We start from the raw sequence: 22,872 nt of genomic DNA on the forward strand, positions 1-22,872 counted from the left end.
CTGCTTCCAAAAAAAATCCGAGGACTGAATTTAACAATAAAAACAGACTTTAAACAAGGGAATGAAACACCAGGAAGATTTTTCACTTTGGCCTTGAAAACATCCTAAAAAGAAACCAGTCACCCTTCTTTACCCAACCACAGAAAGAGTCTGTTTGGCCTGAGTTATGAACTTACATCTAAAAAGAGAAGCAAGTTGACTACATCCACAGGCCAGTCACTCAGAAACGGTAGACCAGCCTGTTGGTTTAGTTCAAACGCTCATCGGTTTCCGAGTTGAGACCGGAACGCTAACAGAGACTCAGGCAGCTTATATAGATGTAAAATATTTTATTTGTAAATGGTGATCTTCTAAATCTGTGTCCACAAATTCCAAAACCCATAACACTCTGTATACTTCAAAAAATTCAATTTTTGCCAACATTAGATACTATTATACAGAACAGAAAACAAAGCAAAAACCCGGGAGGACAAATACTGGTAGGGTGTCAGAATATTGTACCAGAGAAGAGAAATATGCAAGAAACAAATTTCATACAGCTATTTATCGAGAGAAAAATATATACAATTGATTTATTCTGTAAGATAAAAATACATCATGCCATATACATTACAAGTTCAGAACTGCATCACTGGATATACCAACAGCTTACAGTCCACTTGAATTGTGCACACAGAAACTTCATTTTATACTCAGCCTGTGAAGTGTCAGTACCAGAATTTTAAGTACAAAATAAAAAGCTAACCTGGTTCAAAATGCTGATTAAGTTTCTACAAGCAAACACAAAACTGTGTGTGTGTGTTTTAATTAAGGAAATGTAAACAAACAGTTCATACAAACACATCTTAAAATTACATCTTCCGAAACCCTATTGCCGGGGTCCCGCAGCTGCAAGCAGTCACATCTCTCCTTTTTTTTTTTTTTTCAAATTTTTGTGTTAAATAAACTAGAGAGTTAAATTTGAGTTCCTGCTACATGATCCTAGTATGTTTACACGATTTTTGTTTTGTGTGTGGCTTGAAACAAAGTTCTAATCAAAACTACTTTTGCTGAAGAAAAATTCAGCTTCCATTTGGGGTTGTTTTTAAGCAGTTATTCACAGTTATCACAAATTGTAAAAGCACAAAAAACCTGACTGAAGAAGTAGGGATGCAACAATATAATGTGAAAAAATTAGTTTAAGTTACCAAAACTGCTATAAAAGTTGTAGTCATAGCACACACTCCGTCCTATCAGAAGCAAGGTGTATAAAACAGGTACTAATAGACTGTCATTTCCAAAAAGCCCCAACACTCTAGGTGGAAATTTTGGTTATTACATAATTATAATGGCATATTTAATAACAAAATTATATTGTAACATCCCTATGAACATTTTATAAGCACCCGAGCTGCTGCAGAGCCTGGTAGCATTTGGTCAATAACTATTTTTATACTGTATTTTTTTTCTCAAAATATTTACATGTTTGTACAAAGTAACAGGGTTTGTTAGTTTTGCAGGTAACAGCAGCAGCTTGGCTTTCTTCTAACTTTTATTTAAAAATAGCTTCATTCACTTATTCAATAATAAATACAAAAAGTTTCTCTTATTTTACAGAAATCAAAAACTACAATAAACTGACTCATGGAATCAAGTATTTAAATGTATTTTAGTGCAAGTTATTGTCCCTTAGCTCTATTCCTAAGGAAGTCATTTCAGTACATTCCTTGTTCAGTGGTGTCTACTTTAGTTTAAAAACTCTTAAGTCAGAGGGCCTGCCCCTTTCTAGATAAGGCCGTGGCCAGCACTTCGGACATCTCCCTCTCGCTGGTGATCTCAGTCTTACATTCATAGGAAGGCCCCGCCCTGGGGCAGGGCAGCCGTCGGCTCTTTGCCCCAGTAAAAGTTTCTCCTTAGTGAGACTCAAGAAACAAGAGGAAACAAAACCCACCCACAGAAAGAAAAAAGGAAGGAAAAGGAAAAAAAAAAAGTGCTGGACCATTCTGTAAATCGTCGACCTCGGCAGCTCGGGTCAAGTGGCCTCGGTCGGCTTCCTCCTGGTGCTCCTAAGGTAACTCAAGGACCGAGGAAATCAGGACTCCTAGGAGCTACTTTTCAAAAAAGTCATAAAACAGAAAACAAAAACCTCTTTTCTGTCTGCGAAATTCCAACGGCGCGTGGACTCGCTTCTCTCGGGACGAGCCGCCCTCCGAGGCGCGGGGTCGCGTCAGTTCATCCACTTGCGGCAGTTCACGGCTCCACAGTGACAGGGGATCTTGTGCTGGTCGTCCTCAAAGTCAAACTTATAGTCATAGCACAGCTGCCCGCCAAAGACACACAGTGAGAGGCTGCTCCCTCGTCCTCGGCGCCCCGGGGCCCGCGGGGAGCTGCTGGCTGCGCCGGGCCGGGCCCCCCGCTTCCCGGGACTTCCCCGGCCTGCGTCTCCCCGCGTGGGAAGCCCCGTCGTCAGAGCGGCTGGGCGCCTGCCGGACGGCCTCCCCCTGGACCCTGAGCCGAGGATGGACAGGCCGCGGACGGCACCGCACAGGAAGCAGCCCTCCCGCCCCGAGGGGCGCCCTGCGGTCCTGGGGGGCTCCCCCTCCTCGCGGCACTCCTACCGTCCACAGCTCTTCCCTGAGGACTCAGGGCGGCTCCCTTACAAAAACAATGAGGCAGAGACTTGGGCGGCGTCAAAGGGGCCCCCCCTGACAACTCGAGCAGGGTTGGGGGCAAGGCCAGGTGAGGGGGCCTCCGCTGTCCCCAGGCCACACTGCCTGCTCGGGGGCACCAGGCTCGGGGCCTCAAATGGGTTCTTCCACGTCCAGTTAGTGAGATGTGTAAGACGAGCCTTGGGTCAACTCGATTTAAAAATGTACGTTCCAGTAAGATGACCCCAAAATACAAGCGTCCTCTCAGGGCAGGGCTGGAAGCTCCAACCGAGTTAAGACCCTCGGGTTCCTCACCCCCATAAAGAGGGGAGGCCCCCACAGAACCCGCCCCGCCGGGCAGCCCCAAGACGTGCTCATCACGTCTGTGACCAAGCCGGGGAATATCAACGCGGTGATGGAGGCTGATGGCCATCCTCACGGGTGACACGCGGAGGGAAGGGACGACTAACGGAGGAGCCAAACTCCAGAAATCTGCTTGCAGAGAGCCCGGGAGCGGGGACTGGTTCGGAGTGCGTACCAGCACCGGGGCCACCCCGCCACCAGAGGCGCCAGTGCCGTGACCTGAGCGCCATCAGCTCCGCGCCAGGGGCGGGAGGGGTGAGCGCCGCGGGGGCGGGGCCTCGGGCGGGGCGGGGCGGAGCTTACCTCTTCTCCTTTCTGGATTCTCCGACTGGAGCTGATGATGATCTTGTGGCCGCGCTCGAAGGTCACCACCTCCGCCACGCAGTTGGGCGCACACGAGTGGTTGATGTACCTGCGGGCCGCAGTCCAGAGACGGCTCACGTCCAACACCGGGCGGGCCCTTCCCACCTGCCCGCTCACAGCACACGTGCCCATGGACACAGACAGCGGAGCGGCTGCAGGACCTCAGCACCCCGGCCGGCCAGGGAGCCCGGCCCTGGCAGTGACCGTCCTGACCCCGGACCGCCAGGGAATTCCCAAACGTACGGGAAGAATGTAAAGTAAAAACTCTTGCTGTGACTGAAGGGCCCCCCACCCTGGCCCCTGCCTCACCTGGCAGGTCCTCCTGTGAGCGTGGCGTCGATCACGTGGTCACTGTCCATGCGGAACATGTACACGCCTCGGTTCTGAAAGAGAAAGTGCTCAGCACCTGCCTGTGCCCAGGCCGGGAGCGCCCGTCGCCCTGAACCAAAGCAACACCTGGCAGGTCGCCTGTGATGCCAGGCTCACTGATCCCATTATGGCCTCGCAGACGGTAACACCGACGGAAAAACCGGGGAAAATATGAGACTATCCAGGCGTGGTTTCTAGGGTCACAGCCAGCCCAGGCCCCAGGCGCCCAAAGGCTGAGGAGGATGCGAGCTCACCTGGGACTCGTAGAGCTTCTCCTTCCTGTTGGCGACCTCGTTCCGGATGATGGTCCCGATGTACTCAATGACCATGGTGTGCTTCTCGATGTCCCGGGCAGCGTACAGGCCCAGCCCCTGCGGAAACGCACGCGCACGCCTCAGAGCCACTGGCTTCCGGCAACAGGCCTGCGTGCTCCTTCAGGCAAAGGTCCTGCCCTCAGTGCCAGCAGACGCCCCAGAAAGACCCCACCTGAAGTCATGTGACCTTTGCACGGACTTCACTCTCATCTGGACCCGTAACACTGGACTTATCTTTAATTTTTCCACCTAAAGTCATGGTATCACTCCCTCGTTTGTCTTTTTTTTACGCTAAACCCTGAGGGCATTTTTACAAAGTGTTTCTATCTGGCCATCTTTTCTGGTGGGCTTCCCTGGTGGCTCAGCTGGTAAAGAATCTGCCTGCAATACGGGAGACCAGGGTTTGATCCCTGGCTTGGGAAGATCCCCTGGAGAAAGGAAAGGCTACCCACTCCAATATTCTGGCCTGGAGAATCTCATGGACTGTATATGTATAGTCCATGGGGTCGCAGAGTCGGACACGACTAAGTGACTTTTACACATCTCCCATTCGTGATTATCACACCCAGATCCCACCAACTAAACAGGCTAATGGCTTCTGCTATTAATTTTATCCCACTGTGATTTCTAAAAGGACATAACAAACTTATGAAGCAGGAACAGGGCTAACTGTAAGGGACTATTACAATGTGAGTTTCTGCATTCTCAACTAAACCGACCAGAAGACCCCCCCCCCCCCCCACTGGACACAGTCCTTGTCAAGTACCATCTGGGAATAGACGGTACGGGGGCTGTTGCTGGGAGACTCTGGGGTGAGAATTAACTTCTGAAAAGAAATACTCATGCGGTTTGTGTGTTCAATTCCAGGTGTGACTCCAATGTGACAAAGCAAGATATACAGAAAGAATCTGCATGGAGGTGAGTACAGCTCAGTGTAAGAGACCAGAAGGTCACTGGAAATGAACTGAGAATCCAAACAGCCAGGCACACGTGAACACTTCGTGAAGGAGCTTGGTAGTATTGAAATTCAGTTTAACATGGATGGGTTATGTATTACTAAATGGTGCCCCCATAACTGGTTATTCAACAGAAGAAAAAAAAAAGTCTTAAAACACAAAAAATAAAATCACTGAAAGAAAAAGAATCTAAGAAACTACATATGCAATCTACAGTCTTAACCAAGAATAGAAGCTATGGAAAATTATATATGTTTGACTGTATAAAAATTAATACTCCTAGAGTAAAAAAATTCCACACTTACTGAGGTATTTTCCCCTAAAAAACATCTTTTGCCAAATAGTACAAGTTCTTATAAATTGAAAAATGGACAAAGGATATGGATATGCAATGCAGTTCATAGCAAGCAAACATAAATGGAAAACCCAAAAGGTTGCAACTGAGGTGACAACATCAGTCTGTGCTTAACAGGCTGGCAAAAATATAAAAGCGTCCTAACACTTCAAATGGGAAAACAAGAAAAAGTTTCGTACTCTGCAGGAGAAGAGCATACAATTACAGCCTGTTTAGAAAGCAGGCAATGTCTACAAAAATGAAAAGTACATGTATTTCTATGCAAAAATCTCACTTGGGAGCACACACTCCACAGAAGTTACATGGGTATCTGTACAAGTCCTGATGGCAATGGTGTTTCAGGAAAGAACTCCAAACACAAGAAATGCTCGGCATTAGTGCAATGGTTTAACCAATCACAGCTCGTCAATTTCACAGAAAGGAAGAGCCACTGAAGAATAAATTAGAGCTAGACGTGTCTGAATACTGGCGAGAAAAGGAAGACCCAGCAAAGTGTAGATAACATGACCCTGCCTTCCCACACGCACACAGACACATAGGTGCTATTAAGACAGCAGCATGGGGAAAAACAGGGTCTTTCGCAGGCTGTTAGCATGAGGACCTGGGAGGTGGACGGAAAGGAGGTGACAGAGGGAGGAAAAAAAAGGCGAGCAATTACCAAGAGCCCTCAAAAAAGATGACGGACTGAACACAGGCGGTTAAAAACCCTTCACACAACCGGGAAGGAAACCAACACTGAGGAGCAGGAAGGCAGCATGAACGAGCCATTTGGAAACATCTTAAACGGAGAAGCCACTGAGCAGAGGAGGATGCTGGCGTGGCCGGAAACGAAGTCCAGCACTGTTGGCCCCAGGAGCCGAGACACACTCCTTCAGAGACGAGAAAGACAGCGCGCGCGTCTGTAACACGCAAACAAAGTGCCAGAGGAAAAGACAAAGAGGAGAAGGTGCAGACACCACGCAGAGGCATCTCAGGGTCAGGACGAGGAACCCTAAGATAAGGCCATGCAGAGGCATCTCAGGGTCAGGACGAGGAACCCCAAGACAAGGCCACGCAGAGATCAGAGCTGAGACGGAGTCTTCTCTGGCGGCATGAGGACCATCACGAGCCCACCTGGGGGGCCAGACTCGGAAGACCAGGGACCACAAACCTGCAACCTGGGCAGAGCCTCAGGTGATGCTCCTGCAGGGGGTTGGGGCCACACTACGAGACCCTGATCTCAGGGACCCAGTATTTGTGTAGAGAGAAACAGAGGCAGGACTTTGCAGAAGAATCAGCACAGCAACATTTCTTAGACTCATGGCCACACTGCTTCAGGCTGAAAGGACTCACCACTGGGGAAAGCAACGGCCCACTTTGCTGAAACACTGAAATAGTGAATCAGAAGATCCTAAAAGTTTCCACATGAAGAACATGGATAAACAGCGTGTGAAAGCCGCCTTCTACCTGAGGGACCAGCATGGCTTGTGACCGGGACTGCACAGGAGGGGTGGGCAGGCCTGCACGGTGCCCACAGGTGAGGTGGTCAGAGCAGGGCAGCAGAGCTGGGGTGGGTCAGAGCAAACCTCAGAGAGAGAGGCAGCAGACCCCGGCGATGCTGTGGGCCTGTGCACTGAGGCCGACGCCACAGCTAGAGGGGCTGCCCTCACTCAGCAACACGAGGAGCCTGGGGGAGGACCTGGGTCCCCGGACCCGGCTCGGCGAGCGTGACCTGCCCCGGCGATGCTGTGGGCCTGTGCACTGAGGCCGACGCCACAACTAGCAGTGCTGCCCTCATTCAGCAACACGAGGAGCCTGGGGGAGGACCTGGGTCCCCGGACCCGGCTCGGCGAGCGTGACCTGCCCCGGCGATGCTGTGGGCCTGTGCACTGAGGCCGACGCACACAACTAGCAGTGGTAGCCTCACTCAGCAACACAAGGAGCCTGGGGGAGGACCTGGGTCCCCAGACCCGCCTCGGCGAGCGTGACCTGCCCCGGCAATGCTGTGGGTCTGTGCACTGAGGCCGACGCACAGAACTAGCAGTGGTAGCCTCACTCAGCAACACAAGGAGCCTGGGGGAGGACCTGGGTCCCCAGACCCGCCTCGGCGAGCGTGACCTGCCCCGGCGAGCGTGACCTGGGTCCGGGGACCCGCCTCGGCGTGACATGGGTCGCCTCGGAAGTGTGACATGGGTCCCAGGACCTGCCTCAGGACCCGCCTCAGCGAGCGTGACCCAGGTCCTGAGACCCACCTCAGGAAGTGTGACCTGGGTAAACTTGAATGCCTATTAGCCTCAAGACAGTTTTACCTGTTCCACAACCTACCCAAATACACGATGATTTCATGAAAAGGCTTCCAAAATTGGGCACCTTTTGAAAACATTTTCATTTGTATTTTTCACAAGCAACTTTAACCCTAGTGAGCTTGCCACGTCTCCTGTGCATGGAGGATACAACGCTCCCTGCATCCCGTGGGGTCTCAGCACAATGTAAAGACATGTTCAGAGGCCAGCTCCCATTTGGGGAAGAACAGCGTCTATGTCCTGAGACCGCTAATGGAGCAGCTAGTGCCCAGGCCTCATACAACACTGCCCGACAGGGTGTCTCTCTCCGTGGCCTGCAGCCTCCTGGCTCGCACACTGGACACCCCCCTCTCCCCGAGGGTGCCCTGCCCGCCTCTCGCCGTCCCGGACACGCAGCCCCCGCTCACCTGAATCCGGGACCGGGCCAGGTACACGTTGGACTTCCACTCAGTCTTCATCTTCCGGTACTGCGACGACTTGGAGTGGACGAACTGCTTGCTGTAGGGCGCGCTCAGCTCCCCGGTGACGGTGCTCTGGAAGGACTTGGAGGTGCTGGTGCTGTTCAGGGTGTGAGGCCTGTGGACGGCGGACGCCGACAGGAAGAACACAAGGGGGACTGAAGGCGTCTCCGGGTGGGCCCAGCAGGTCCAGCTGGTGCTGACAGGCACACACACGGGGAACCGCCGAGCGGGCCGCGCGGCCAGGCCGCAGCGAGCCGCAGACACAGCCAGGGACAGCAGGGTTTGTAAGCAGCAGACGCGCCAAGCACAGACACCACTAGGAGGCCTGGAAACCCCGGGCTGCACTATGTGAAGTCAAAACAAAATACCTTAACACAAACCTCTTGGCATGGGCACTCATTTTAGGTTCGGACCGGGCACAACCTGTGGGGTTGACGGCCAGCGGCAGCTCCATGAGGGGGTTCCGGCCGTACCGGAAGGTGTAGTTTTCACATGCCTCAACCCCAGGGAGCTGGAGAGAAGCAGAGACAGACAGGTAACTCATGTGATCAAGACTGCAGGCAAGACAGACCCGCCAGAGCACGCCCCAAACAACTCTGTGAAGACAACGTTGTCTATGTTTTCAGAATGCCGGCAGTACGAGGCTCTGAGCAGACAGAAGCCGCCGCCCTCGGAGCCTGACTGTGTGGTGAGCTCACTGTGGCCGGGTCCCGGGAGTCGGGGTGACCTGAGGGCGGCTCGCAGGATCACCTGCGTCACAGGCCTTTTCTGCAGCCTGTCTCCTGTGGACCCTGCCCGTGAGAGGCATGACAGAGGCCCAGCACCTGGGGAGGGTGCGGCCGAAGCAAGCGGTGGCTTCTGGGGTGTCCTCTCTGCTCCACAGAAAGCCCATCAATGACTTTCTTGAAAACAATGCCTTACAAGCTACAGTTTTCCACGAGCATTGTGTATAAACTCACTATTGCATGTGTGTGACATGCAGGCGTCAGGGACTCAGGGCTCATGAAATCCAGCCACGTGCTAGTGACCAACCTGGGCCTTGGTGGGAGAGTGGATGTGAACGCCAGGCACCAAACTGCCGCCCCGCAGGAGCAGGGCCTCACCCCACCGCATGGCTGACACCCAGCCCCACAGACCCTGAGCCCTGTGACCTGCCTCAGCACATCAACATGGACACAGGAGCGACTCATGAAGGCCTGTTTTCTCTCAGGCAGGAGCTCATCACTGGCCAAGCCACTCCCTGGAAGTGTGGGGACCGTGACCGCCCCACCCGGCGTTAGGGGACACGTGTGGCGGGACAGGAGGGCAGCCCCGCACTCACTGACTCGGCGATCCGTGCCACTGCAGAGACGGTCAGGCCGAACAGGTCCTCCCCTTTTAAATAGGCTGGGAAAAGCTGCAGCATTTCAGATTTTTTCCTTACACAGGCCACGGGCTCCAAAATTTTATCCCAAACACCTACATATGGACAAAAAGACATTTTCTAATAACAAACTTGCTCTCAGGTAAAGAGGAAAAAGGATGCCATATAAAAACAAAAGCAAAATGAAGACCCACTGCTCACAAAGACTACCAGATCCAAGTAAAGCCCATGGGCAGGTTATCACCTGCTTATCGGATGGCAGTAGTTTTTAATTAAAGACTTTTTATAAAGTTTTGGGGGAAAGAACACGCTACAGTCAGAGAATTAAACAATAAAGCTGGGAAGTAAAGTCTAACATAACTGAAATTTATGCTGGCCATGCAGCATATCAGATTTTCAAACGATTAATCCACTTAAGTAACACCTGCAGATAGATCCTTTCCTCTCAGAGTTAAATCAAAATCTGAAATTGATATTTCATTGGAATTATCTTTGGAGCATTTTCTCTTTAAAAAAAAACAAACTACTAAACTTACTTAAAAAAAGCAGTTCTGCACCACTTTCTACATCAATAAAAACAACAATCTAGGCTTAACTAACCTAGAGGCCAAAATTAAGCGACTGCTTTCTGGCTCTAAATTTAGCATCTGATGCTCCTGAGATAAGACAATCTGTACAATATGCTTTATTTTTTCCCACCTTCTAGGTGATGTTAAGAGGGTCCCTAAGGTGACAAGCAACCTCTACCTAGAAGTCACTCTATCTATCTAATACACCGTTGGCATTTCTAAGTACACCCTGATGTGAGGAAGTCTAGCGAGCGTGTGGCAAAGACAAGGGAGGCACACGAGGAAGCCGAGACCCGCGTTTGTCAGCGGAGAGCCGCCCTGCTGCCCGGACACACAGCCGCGAGCAGACCCCGGGGAGCACTGCGGTGAACCCTTCCCTGGCCTCAGGCTGCAGGGATGCGCCTGACCTTTGGGCGAGGTGTCGCTCAGGACGAGGTCCTCGTGGCCCTGCTCCACGACCCTGATGAGGAACACGGGGCGGCCATCCTGCTCCTCGATGGAGCAGAGGTAGCGGCAGCGGCGGTTGGCGTAGCGCGTGCTCCAGTACAGCCGGCTGGCCTCGTAGCCTACGGGGAAGAGCGCCGTGGGCGAGTGGAAGGCCGGCATCTGCTGCGGGAGCAGCTGGCCGATGGCATGGAAGACAAGGCTGCCCACGCGGAAGGTGTGCTCGCGCTCACCGCGCTGCACAATGCTGGCGATCTGCCGCACCTCGTCGCGCTGCACGTACACCCTCCTGAAGACGGCGAAGTAGCTCAGCTCCTGCTCGTGGAGGCCCTTTGGTTTGTGCATGGGACAAAGCATAGTTTTATCTTTAAAAAACATGCATTGTGCTTTAATGGCGCAAGTGAAGTGATAAATGTTGGTGCAGCGGAACCGGTGACAGCCACCGGTGGCCCCCGTCTTGTGGCAGAAGACGCACTTCATCTGCAGGCCCCTCCGCAGGGCCAGCTCCACGTTGATCAGGGCGCCAGCCTGGGTCTCATAGACCTCCGTGGACCACAGTGCACAGTTCAGGTGGACCCACAGGTCCAGGTCGAGGTTGAGCAGCCTCGCCGGCCCGTCCGTCAGCCCGTCGCCCTCTTCGTGGCAGAAGCAGCACTTGCGGTAGTCTTTGGGCACAGGGTCGGGCTTCAGGGAGGTGCCCAGCTTCTTCAGAAACTCATCGATCTCCTCCTCGCAGGGGGGCTGGAAGGCCCCCTTGGGGACCACGATGTGGATGCTCCACTTCCTCCACTTCATCCCTCTCCACTTCTTAGGGATCGGCCTGCAGTCTTCAAACCCACCGTGGACAGTTCTCAGCCGAGGCTTTAACTTGACTGTGACCTTAAGCTCATCAGGCTTTGCCTCCACTTTGGCCGCTTCAAAAGCAGGAGGGAAAGAGATGGGAGGGGACGCCGGGGGTGAGGCTCTCTCCTGGAGCTGTGGTAGGCAGCGCACGTCTAGCGAGGAGATGTTGTTGTTGTACTGATGCGGCGCTTTGGGAGGCAGCTCTCTTACAGGTGACTGCGGCAACGAAGGAGCGGATTCCTGCGCAATCGAGAAAAACAATAAGTCATTCCAAAGCTCCAAAAGCAATTCTGCCTAAAGCAAGCAGCCAGGCAGCAGTTCTAACAGCGTGTGTGGGTCTGTAAGCGAGTGGTGAGGAAGCACGTACAGCAGACGTCGACACTGAGCGCCCACCGCACCGCACGCACCTAACAAGTATTGACTGGGGTGGGGAGGGGGGCGGGGGGGAAGGGTTTCTCTACAAAGACTTAACTCTGGAGAACATTCTGCGCTTAAACCTTCATGGATCCTCCCGTTTCAAATCATGATAAAGCCTGAAAACTCAGTGTTGCCACAGGAGCAAATATAATTTACACAATGAAACAATGTTCTTTGTGAAACCAAATGAGAACTTAATTTTCTATGAGCTTGTCCCACCCTTTGAAATTCCTCTTTGTTAATCCTAGGCTTAATAAATGGGCATAAATGTGAAAGATGGGGAAGATGTCCCCATCAGTAAGTTGTATTTAACTTTTTCTCAGAGGCTGCCTGGCTCCCACTGAGCCACTGAAGGGGCTGAGCTGAGATAGAAGCCCAGTTAGTTTCTCTTTAGGTATGAAGTATCATAAACGAATCAACAGCAAACCTGCAGGACCCCCCATCCAGCACCATTCTGAAAAACAGACAAGCCTCACTGAAAATCCAGCAGCAGGCAGGCGCTGTATACGGACGTAAGCAACTATCTGGTGAAGAAATCAACTTCTCCCTTCTAGGCTTATATATTTTGCAGTCTAAATTTATTTGGCACTTAGCTTGAATTTAATTACACCAGGCACTGCTGCTGGTTAGAAAATTAGACTGGACTGACCGAGACAGTCTGTATCTCACCTTGCTTTCTGAGGTTTTTGCTTGTGCAGTTGATGAATAGAGAATAAAGCAGTTGTTACTACAGAAGACGATGTCCCTCTCCGCTCTGCCGGGGCCGTCTCGGGAGCCCTGAAAAGCAAAGAGAAGGGTGTGGCAGCTCAGCAAGTCCGAACTCAACAGAGAGGAGATCACACAGAGCAGTTTCTGCTGCTGTTCTTAAGTGAAGCCGCAAAGTAGCTACAAACCAATATTTAGCATAGAATAATTTAGCCACAGAGAAAAACATTAACAAACTCTCCATATTTCACTCTGTTTAAAAATATGTGCTTCTCCTAGGGCCCTGCAGAACAGGCTGCTGTAGCTACAAGCACATGAGACATGCGCCAACGCTACTTCCAGGAGGAGGCATCCACAGGGCCGTCAATGGGCTCCTCTGGACGCGGGAGAGGGCAGCGCCCAGGACACGGTGGGGCGGGGAGGGAACACCCGAGTACCTGGTTCACAAAGGCCAGATCTCTGGCCGACTTCCTCACGCCGCTGCCCAGGATGACCACCTTGCAGTGACAGCACCACTGGGGCCTGAGCGCCGCGCGCGCTGAGACGCCGCGGCCAGCATCCTTGTATCCACAGAGACCTGGGGACAGAGTGCGTGTCAGCAACAAGCGCCAGCAGCACGGGGCGTGCGGCACGGCGCCCGTCCACCGGGCGCGGTGCGCGGCTCCAGGCCTTCAGTGAGAGCCGTCTTCTCGGCAGTGGTTGCGGGGCGTCTGCTCTGTGCAGGACACTGGGGGATGAGGAAAGGAAGCTCTCCTCACATGGCTGGACACAGGGCTGGGAGAAGCGCAGAAGGAACCTGGGACACACACGTCATCTCCAGTCTACGTGTGAACCCTGGACACACGTGTGTCATCTCCGGTCTACATGTGAACCCTGGACACACGCATGTCATCTCTGGTCTATGTGTGAACCCTGGACACACGCGTGTCATCTCCGGTCTATGAGTGAAGTGAGTCGGGAGGGAGAGTGCTTCTGCTTGTAGGTGAAGATGACAAGAAATGTCTCATGGAAAGTGAAGAGGCTCACACACCAGAGTCTTACGTGAGTGCAACAGGAAAGTCACAGAGAGACAGATTCTGGGGCTAAGACAAAAACTGGTCAGGACCCGGATTAGAAGGCCCGAGGCCCCGCAGAGCGCAGCACTCGTGTGGCTGCGGAGGGTCACGGGGAGAAGCAGGGTGGACCTGAGTGACTGAGGGGCCGGAGCTGAGGACTCAGCCTCTCCCAGGGAGGCCCGAGCGCGGCTGGGCTCCAACGGCAGGCGAGCACGAACAAGACGCAGCAGCCCGATGAGCGAAGAGACGAGGGACATGGGGCAAGGCTGGGGGCGGGGGGGCCTTGCTCGGCTGAGGCAAGGGCCACCCCTCTCGGCGGCGGGAATGGTGCTGGCAGGCCTGCGGCAGAGAAAGGCCTGGAGACAGCGTGGGAGAGATGGGAAAGGACACAGGTGGGACAGCCTGTCTGCACCCTGGGAGCAGGGGAAGTGGGCAGGGGGGTGGACAAGTCTGGGGGCGCAATGAGCGCCCCGCTGACGCAGGCTCTAACGCAGCCCCAGGCACCACAGGTCAGGTCACCACAGAAGGCAGAACACAAGGGGGTTAATCCACCGAGGACCGGCCGGCGTGTGACCTGTTATTCGCTAAGACCGAAGTGAGATTGCAGAGGAGGAGCGTGACTTTGGCGTCAAGAGCGTTTCGAGTTAGTGACACGTAAACCAGCTCACCATTGCTTGCCGGAGGGAGCGGCGTGCTAGGCTGCTTCAGGTGGAAAGAGCTGGCTAGCCTGGGAGGGCGCGCAGATCCTGGTGGAGGCCCACGAAGAAATACACGCTGTCGATACTCCAAACCTGGGTTTACTCTGTGGCTACTGACCAAACCCACGGATGGAACATCTGGAGCATTACTAACCTCGTAGCTGTTAGGGATCCGAACATGGAGGAGGTCGGAAAATGCAGCCACAACACTGCTAATGTTCTAGAACAAAGGCAAACACTGCGTTACCGCCCAGAGGAACAGAGGACACCGTGGGAGCACTCACGCTGGGACAAACACATCCACTGCAAGCAGACCCAGCCATTCTTGTTCAGGCCTGAGAGTCTCAGGAGGAGGAAGGGTCGCGATGGGCCAATATCCAAACAAAGCTCTCATGAACAGAGGTCCTCGCACAGGGGCTCCAATTAATGTTAAGCATCCATCAGAGCATTAAACTGCTTTAGATGTTTTAGCACAAGCAATGAGCGAATAATAAGCCTTGTCATGGTTTTTGTAGCTGGTCAGAAGCTTCGTTCAAGTGGACTCTTGCAGCTCTGGGCAGAAGTCTGCCATAATCTACAAGAACACACCACTATTTTCTGTTGACAACCAAAACACCCCGTCAGTGACTATGAGCTTGGCTGCCAACAAAACGCCTTCAAGAATTAACAGAGTCCTCAGAAATGTACTAATGTCTGATAGGGAAATGGAACACGTTCATAGCTGATGAGAAAGTTCCTCACTGCTTAACTGTGTGAAAACAGTCATCAAAAGGCTGCTCTCTAAGGAATGCTCCACGTATACACAGACACTCTAAGGAATGCTCCACATACCCACATACACTCTAAGGAGTGCTCCGTGTACACACACACACTCTTAAGGAGTGCTCCGCGTACACACACACTCTAAGGAGTGCTCCGCGTACACACACACTCTAAGGAGTGCTCCACATACCCACATACACTCTAAGGAGTGCTCCGTGTACACACACACACTCTTAAGGAGTGCTCCGCGTACACACACACTCTAAGGAGTGCTCCGCGTACCCACACACACTCTAAGGAGTGCTCCGCGTACACAGACACTCTCTAAGGAGTGCTCCGCGTACACAGACACTCTCTAAGGAGTGCTCCGCGTACACACAGACACTCTCTAAGGAGTGCTCTGCGTACACACACACACTCTAAGGAGTGCTCCGCGTACACAGACACTCTAAGGAGTGCTCCGTGTACACACACACACACACTCCAAGGAGTGTTCCACATAACCACATGCACTCTAAGGAGTGCTCCGTGTACACACACTCTAAGGAGTGCTCCGCGCGCACACAGACACTGAGGAGTGCTCCATCTATACATTCTTTAGTAAAACGACGAGAGCTCTGACTTCACCCGCCCTTTCTGTCTGGCTTCGGCTGAGACCGGCCCACCGCGCTCGGAGCAGCGGGCGTGTGGGGGCGGCTCAGCCAGCCCTAGCCTGGTGCTGCTCTGCAGGCCACGCAGCCAGCCCACCTTTACCTCAGCAGCTGCAGGGTGCAGGGTGATTGCCACAGATATCAGACCCGACCTGGGACCATTTGGGGATGAGCCAAAAGGTGACGTGAAAAATAAAGTGCCTGGCTCAGTTTTGATATCATTCCTTCTGGATTCCAAGCCTTAAAAAAACAGCAAGGACAAGCTGCGTGTTAAGCCTTTTCTAGACTCAAGCAGTAGCCCACCCTCCCCCACACCAGGTGCCCCTACCTCTGCCGGCGTTGCTGGGAAGGATGGGGATGATGGGGGATGGCACGGGCTCCGGGGGCTCCTCTTTGACTAGCGACAGGTCCGGGTACCTGCTCACTTCCATCCCAACCACGCTCTCAGGGGAGGATGAGGGGACAAAGCTGTCAGGGCTGTCCCGCTCTCCCCCGTGCTCCTGCACCCTGAGAGGAGGGGAAACACGTGTGGGCATACAGGCACATCCACCGCGGGGGCTTCCCGCAGCAGCCCCGCCTGTCCACGCCTGTGACCTCACTGTGACTGCACAGCGACGGTAACATGAGAAGCCACAGATTCAGTTCAGACCAAACAGGAATTCCCTTGGAAAAAAATAAATGTGTTGAACTATGAAGTAACTGAAGTACATGTCTTCTGACTAAAGCTTCAGCATCCAAGTTTAAAGAGCTGGCAAAGGAGGAAGATGCTGCATCTGTAACTCAGCACAGACAGAAGGCTCCCAGACCTGCAGGGTCCCAGCCCAGCGAGACGTCTGCAGGAAGAGGGGCAAGTGCGTCCCCCACGCGGCCAGTCTCAGGGCAGACAGCTCTCCCACGGCTGCAGCTGACTTAGAGAGGGGGAGGGTGAGAACCTGAAGGCCTCAGGCTTCAGAGGCCTGTATTTTTCTTAATGGATAAAGTTAAAGTGAAAAAAACAGAAGAGATGAGACCAGAAGCTAAAGGTTACCAAGGCAACTGGGGCTGGAAGGTGAATGTGTCCTGGGCTAAACGTGGCAGGGCAGCCTGAGAGCCTGGGGTCTCACCCGTCCCCGAGCAGACACCTTTGTGCTGAAGGATGTGGTTTAAGCAGCGTTTAACATGGGACCCAGGAGAGGGTCCCTGAACAACCAGGGTGGGCACTATACACACACACCTGGGAAGCTGCCCACCACACGGTGCCTGACTCACGACTCACACAAAGCCAGCAGTGAGGTGCAGGAGGAAGAAGCCTGGGTCCTAACTCTGGACAAGGCCTCCCAGTCGGCCCACAGCTTTCTCATTAATAAAGCAGAGGAACTTCAGCTTGGACAATGATCTTTGGAATACTGTGCATGTCCCACTGCTTTACTGTCTATTTGATTATTTGCTGAATTTCCTATATCAGGAGATTTCTAAAATGTACAAATTCTACTTAATCATAAGAATGTTTTATAACGGTTAAATTCTGAAGAAAATTACTCACCAAATTTTACCTTTTAAATGTCTTTACATGCCTTTCCTATAGACGTTATGCTATATACAAACATAAATAACATTTCCTAATAAATGAAATAACTAACAGGTATCTGAGAGCAAGGAACGCCTACCTTAATTCCTCCTGGTTGTTATGGGGCGGAGTTGGGAGTGAGGCGGGGACGTCCACCGTTTCAGGGCCTTGAGCAACCGCTCTGGCCAGCAAGTCATCTTGTGGTCTGAACGGCAGCTGAAACCCTTTAGATCCTAGGCTTTTGGTAACTGGAAAAGTAAAAACACAAACCCCCCAAGTACGTTCAGCTGAACCGATGGACGGGAAGAACCCCACAATCTGACCGCCATCTCACCGCATGCAGCGGCACGCGCGGGCTTGGCATCCTACCTTCGTGGCTCACTAACACGCCAGCTTTTCCAGCAAGCTCTTCAGTTGTTGCAAAACCATTTGCCATCTTCTGACAAGCCATAGGAGGTGGTGTAGGAGGAAGAGAGGCAGGGGGTGTTGGAGGATTACTTAAATTATTCTGCTGCAGGAGACCAAAAAATTTTAAAATTATATGCTACAGAGCAAATATGCCACGACCTTGCTAAAACTTAGTTCTGTGAATTTTTAGCACAGGGAAGCAAGGCTATAGAAATGTAATCAGATGCATCTTCATTCCTAAAGTGCACACCAAGAAGAAAAAGAGATGTGCAGGCCAGGAGGCTCTTCCGTGGAGCAGATACCCACAATCCTCTGGACATGCTACCCACAGGCTCGCTTTCCCCAGCTTGCGTACTCAGTTTTGAAATTAAGAAGCAAATTGACACTGTGCCTCATTCAGTTCTATACGACTCACTTCAAGTTTCACTGTTAAAGCCAGTGAAGGATAGCTTTAAATTCAACCAATAAACAGTAATTAAGTTAAGATATGCCCCAGTTCTATCAAAAATTTGAGAATTTAAGATCCCGCTCCAATAACTGCAACTCGTATGTTAGGTATTAGCATCTGGATTGTCCAGAAATCTCAAAAAGAAGCAAAAGGAGTAGCAATAATACTAAACGGATTGAGCCATTAGCAAACATAGTTCCCTCCGAACAGTTCTCCCTGATTGTCACCCCTTTGTCATTTGACTTGTTTGTCTCTCGGGAAATGTTGGCATCTACAAACACCATCACGCTAAGCAAGTGCAGGGCACAGTCAACATGCTGCAAAGACCTAGGAGCTCACGAAGATGATGAGGCTGTGTGGAGAACAGCCCGCATCAGAAGAAGGCGTTTGCAAGAGTCGGGAGAGGTTCTAACTGGAGAGGAAAGCGGACCACGATAACACACAGAGCACCACAAGAGAAGGGCTTTAACGCTGAAGAAGAGACACCCCCAGGGACACTGATGATGCTCTCAAGTATTTTTGCAAAAAAAAAAAAGATCACTTTACACAAGTCGGATGTGAAGTCAAGAATATCTAATGAGCCTATCACAAACCTTTGTTTAAAAACAAAAAAACATACCAAAGGATAAACATGGTTTAGTTTGGTATTATTTTAGTAGCTTAAGGATTAATGCATAGTTGCAATTGGTACCTAAATTATTAGACTTAACACATTTTCCAGGGTTTTTCACCATATTTTTTATGGTAAATTCCTAACTACATTTTTTAATTCTATTTACTATGAATTCAGATTCATCTTAAGAATTAACAAAGATTTCTAAGACACTAAGTATTTTCCTCTAACTACAGAAACACATAATGGATGTTTTTTCAGTGTGTATTCTGACCTATATGAAAACACTTTACTTGGTCAAGTTTTAACATTTGAGTTAAACTCAAGTTTAAATGGAACCTGGAAGATCAGATGTAAGCTAGATGGAAAAACGAGACCAGCTCTCCCAGTTCGGCTATGGTATCCAAAAGAGGAAGCAAGGCGACACCTTGGCAGAGAAACATACCTTGTAGATCAACTGAGAATAGTAATCCGAAACCCCTTCAAGGGCGGCACTGCCAAAAGCTCCTAGAAGTCGATTCCCACTATTAAACTGGCCACTGCCGTAAGGAAGAAAGTGGGCAAAGTTCACTCCAATGACCGGTTCCATTAGAGGGAGCAGAGAGAGCTGCTATTGAAAAACACATTTAAGAGTAATGTACACGGCAAACAAAACAAGTGTTTCTCCATTTTCCTAAGACCCAAGGCAACTCAGTCAAATAAGGCTTGAGAAAAATAAGACTTAAAAATTTCAAGTGTCAAAATGCTGGAATAAGTGAGAGAGACTACAGGATCTTTTTGAGATATACTTAAAAATGAGCCTTATCCTCATCCATCTTAAAGAGATGCTGCCAGGCATCTAGCAAGAAAACCACCTTCCTTCTCTCGGCTGAGCAAGACTCGGGGCGGACCTGAGGCTCGGCGCCCCCAGTGGCCCTCTCAGCAGCTGTCTCCCACCTTCTGTGACAGCCACGAAGGTGTAAGGATGGACTTTACTACGGGAGAGACCAACGCCTGCGTTTCTCTGCGTCTAGAGTCACAAGGAATGCGGACAGAATTTTCCTGGCTGCTGAGGCTGCTCCCTTAGAACCTAAGTAAATCTCGACAATCCAGCTATTTTAAAGTAATTCTGGGGTGCCAATGGAAGAGGTGCAATTTGCTTGGAAACAGGGAATCTGTTAGGCTCCTTGTTGAGATGTCTCTTACCCCTCTACTTTTTGGAAATGATGGCAACCAAGAGAGTTACATAGGGCTGAAAAAGCATCTGACGTCTCACTTCCTTGAAATTTACAGGGACTCTCCGGGAGGCTCACCTGTTTGAGCTGGGTGAAGGTGTCGCTGGTGGAGTACAGAGCTTGTCTCTCCTCGTCCTCCTTTTTCCTCTTCTTTGACCGAGGCGCCGCTTTCTCCCCAGTCCTCTGAGTCCTTTTGCTTCGCTGTTTCTTGGTTTCACTTCCTCCATCTGTTTTTGGCAACTGGTTGTTGCCACATCCAAGACCACCTTGCACTTGAGCCCCCAAAGTTTGCTGATGTAATCGGAAAGGTTAAGAAAGAAGTGAACCATCCACGTGCTCGATTTTCAATTCCTGCTAACTCAGCTCCATGCTAAGACACACACTCCCCAGGTGGGTACCCCAAGCTAAGGAGGGAAGACGGTGGCCTCAAAAGGCCAGCCTCCTGAGAACGGCATGCCCCCTTTAAGACACAACTCTCAGGTACGGAAACTGGTAACAGCTGCAAAGCTTGGTGAGAGAGCAGAGCTCGTCCCCTTTCAAAGACGCACAACCCCCAGCCTGCCCGCCTGCCCGGGAACTGCTGACGGTCCAGAGCCCCCTCTTCTCTGGGCTTGGGAAAGGGTGCTCTGCGGCTGGGGAACAGGTGGACCGAGCGAAGGCTGTGCCGGTCTCTGCAAGGTGGTCACGGTGCCTTATCTGGGCTCGCCTTAGGAAGGGGTGAAGTACAGGTGTGTGGAAACCACTGCTAGGCCCAGAGAAGCATCACAGACTCTGTCTCTCAGCCGAGAGGCCCAGCTAGCCTCAGAGAGTGATGAAGACAGACAACGTGCTTCATTCCAGTGCGTTCACAGCCATACATCTGACTGACTAACCACCACCACACACTTCGAGCCAACGAAAGGAGACCGACACAATGACAAATAAGCCTCTCCTTTCATCTTCAAGGCGAAGAATGAACCAGGCATTAAGGGCAGTGCTACCAATACCTTAAAGATATGGGACTCTTTTTAGGAGCCTCATTTCTAAACTTGACACTCAATACGTTGCTACAGGCAAGTACAGTTCCTAGAGTTCCTAGTACAGTTCCTACAGTTATTTTAACGTGCTCTGCACTGAATCTTCAGGGGTTTACAGATTACAGTCTAAATAACATCGTGCGTAGGTGGCAACATTTTTCTGTACAAGGCCAAAAAACGAGTATCTTATCACCAACTCAACAGGCATGAGTTTGAGCAAACTTGGGGAGATAGTGAAGGACAGGGAAGCCTGATGTGTTGCAGTCTATGGGGTCTCAAAGAGTGGACACAACTGAGTGACTGAACAACAACAAATATCTTATGCTTTGCAGACCAAACACCGTCTGTTACAAACACTCCACTCTCTGCCCCGACACTACAAAATCAACTAGAGCAGCCCATAAACTGATGAGTTTGGCTCTGAGCTAATAAAATACTTTCAATTCATGGACACCAACCTTGAAGATCATAATTTTCACATTGTGCAACATCACTGTTGCATATTTTCTTCAACCATTAAAAACGCAAAAACAACTCTTAGCTCATATGAACGAGGCTATGGCAGCAGGCACACGGTGCCCGCCCCAGGGCTGACCCGAGGTTCTCCAAGGGAGGTCCCCAGAGAGGCAGACAGCAGCCCCCAGGACGGGTGCACATTCTCTGGTCCCACCCCAGACCTGCCGGATGTGAACCCGGGCGGGAGGCCAGCCAGTGGTTTCACAGGCCCTCCAGGTGGCTCTGGCACATTCATGTTCCAAGGACCCCGGCCTACAGCTGTGCCTCTTTTGTCCACGTGAATGTGAATCACCTGGGATCTTGTTAAAAACACATTCTGATTGGTACGTTGGTGCTGGGGGCACAAGATTCTGCTTTCTAAGCAGCCCCTAGCTGAGGCTGACACCCAAGGACGGCATGGGGACGAGTATGGAGCAAGGCCCAAGCACTGCTCTGTTGTTCTCCAGTCACGAAGTCCTGCCTGACTCTTTGGTGACCCTGTGGACTGCAGTCCGCCAGCTCCCCTGTCCATGGGATTTCCCAGATAAGAATACTGGAGCAGGTTGCCATTTCCTTCTCCAGGGGATCTTCCTGACCCAGGAATCGAACCCAGGTCTCCTGAACTGGCAGGCAGGTTCTTTACCACTGAGCCACCAGGGAAGCCCCAAGCACTTCTTACTGGCTTATAAGAGAAGAATAATCCAACTGCTTGTTAGATGTGCAGGGTCAGGCCCTGTAAGTGCCTAAGAGAATTCTCCCGTCCTCACAATGACCCTAAAAACCAGCCATTACTGTACTTCAAACTACAGAAGAACACAGAAGATTAAAAATTATCCAAAAGTTTGCCTGAGATAGGAACAGTTCACATTTTAATGTTTCTGATCTTTCATCTACGTGTACATATGTTATGATAAAAACACAATGAACTATATTCAATATTCTTTTATTCTGGTGGCTGTCTTTTAAACTTGACAGGTGGTTTGTCCCCTGTGACATTAAACATTCACACATAGCACAAATTTTAATGGCTGCAAGAAATCTGTGTATCATTCAGATATATATATGGAAACATCAAATCAGTAACTAGAACACTGGATTTAGGGTGCTTTCTCTCATTCTTATCTATCAGTAAAGACAAAGCCATCCAGTAGCTTTTTGTGTGGTCGCGTCTTTGCACCTACCAGAATGTTACACTCCTCCTGCCTGGCCACCAGACGGTCACAGGTATGCACCGCCTTTTATAGTATCACAGGCACAGGGTGAACCCTAATTCTTTTCATCCTTGTGACAACCCAGACAGGGAGCATTACTGGTCCTGTTTTACAGGAGAGGGACCCAAGGCACAGAAAGCCTGACCCGCCCAGGCTGCACCCTGGGAAGAGGAAGCATGGACTCAGCGCAAACTGAGGGGGTGGCTGCTCCACGCTAGCACAGGCTTCGCCCCAACACCACAAGCAACAGCCACTCTGTGATGGAAAACAGTCTCGGCAAGGAGGGAGATGGGGCTGTCCAACTACGGCCACAACAGTTTCGCCT

General features: G+C 51.2%; 1 protein-coding gene across 1 annotated transcript in view; it reads right to left on the reverse strand.

The window, feature by feature from the left end:
- Nucleotides 1-357: 357 nt before the first annotated feature.
- The window catches only part of KMT2C (lysine methyltransferase 2C), a 257,369-nt gene continuing 234,854 nt past the window's right edge, over nucleotides 358-22,872 (reverse strand). Inside the window, exons 44-59 of the mRNA XM_068973381.1 lie at nucleotides 19,904-20,116; nucleotides 17,512-17,653; nucleotides 17,243-17,390; nucleotides 15,925-16,103; nucleotides 15,700-15,836; nucleotides 14,155-14,404; nucleotides 12,869-13,008; nucleotides 12,396-12,503; nucleotides 10,430-11,549; nucleotides 9,412-9,548; nucleotides 8,459-8,601; nucleotides 8,037-8,205; nucleotides 3,977-4,093; nucleotides 3,663-3,736; nucleotides 3,294-3,402; nucleotides 358-2,299 (exon numbers count right to left, since the gene is read on the reverse strand). Coding sequence (XP_068829482.1) covers nucleotides 2,207-2,299; nucleotides 3,294-3,402; nucleotides 3,663-3,736; nucleotides 3,977-4,093; nucleotides 8,037-8,205; nucleotides 8,459-8,601; nucleotides 9,412-9,548; nucleotides 10,430-11,549; nucleotides 12,396-12,503; nucleotides 12,869-13,008; nucleotides 14,155-14,404; nucleotides 15,700-15,836; nucleotides 15,925-16,103; nucleotides 17,243-17,390; nucleotides 17,512-17,653; nucleotides 19,904-20,116 — 3,279 coding nt within the window. The 3' untranslated portion in view covers nucleotides 358-2,206. The remainder of the gene's footprint in view (nucleotides 2,300-3,293; nucleotides 3,403-3,662; nucleotides 3,737-3,976; nucleotides 4,094-8,036; nucleotides 8,206-8,458; nucleotides 8,602-9,411; nucleotides 9,549-10,429; nucleotides 11,550-12,395; nucleotides 12,504-12,868; nucleotides 13,009-14,154; nucleotides 14,405-15,699; nucleotides 15,837-15,924; nucleotides 16,104-17,242; nucleotides 17,391-17,511; nucleotides 17,654-19,903; nucleotides 20,117-22,872) is intronic.

This window comes from Capricornis sumatraensis, chromosome 5 (assembly GCF_032405125.1).
Source record: "Capricornis sumatraensis isolate serow.1 chromosome 5, serow.2, whole genome shotgun sequence".
In the NCBI taxonomy this organism is placed as follows: domain Eukaryota; kingdom Metazoa; phylum Chordata; class Mammalia; order Artiodactyla; family Bovidae; genus Capricornis; species Capricornis sumatraensis.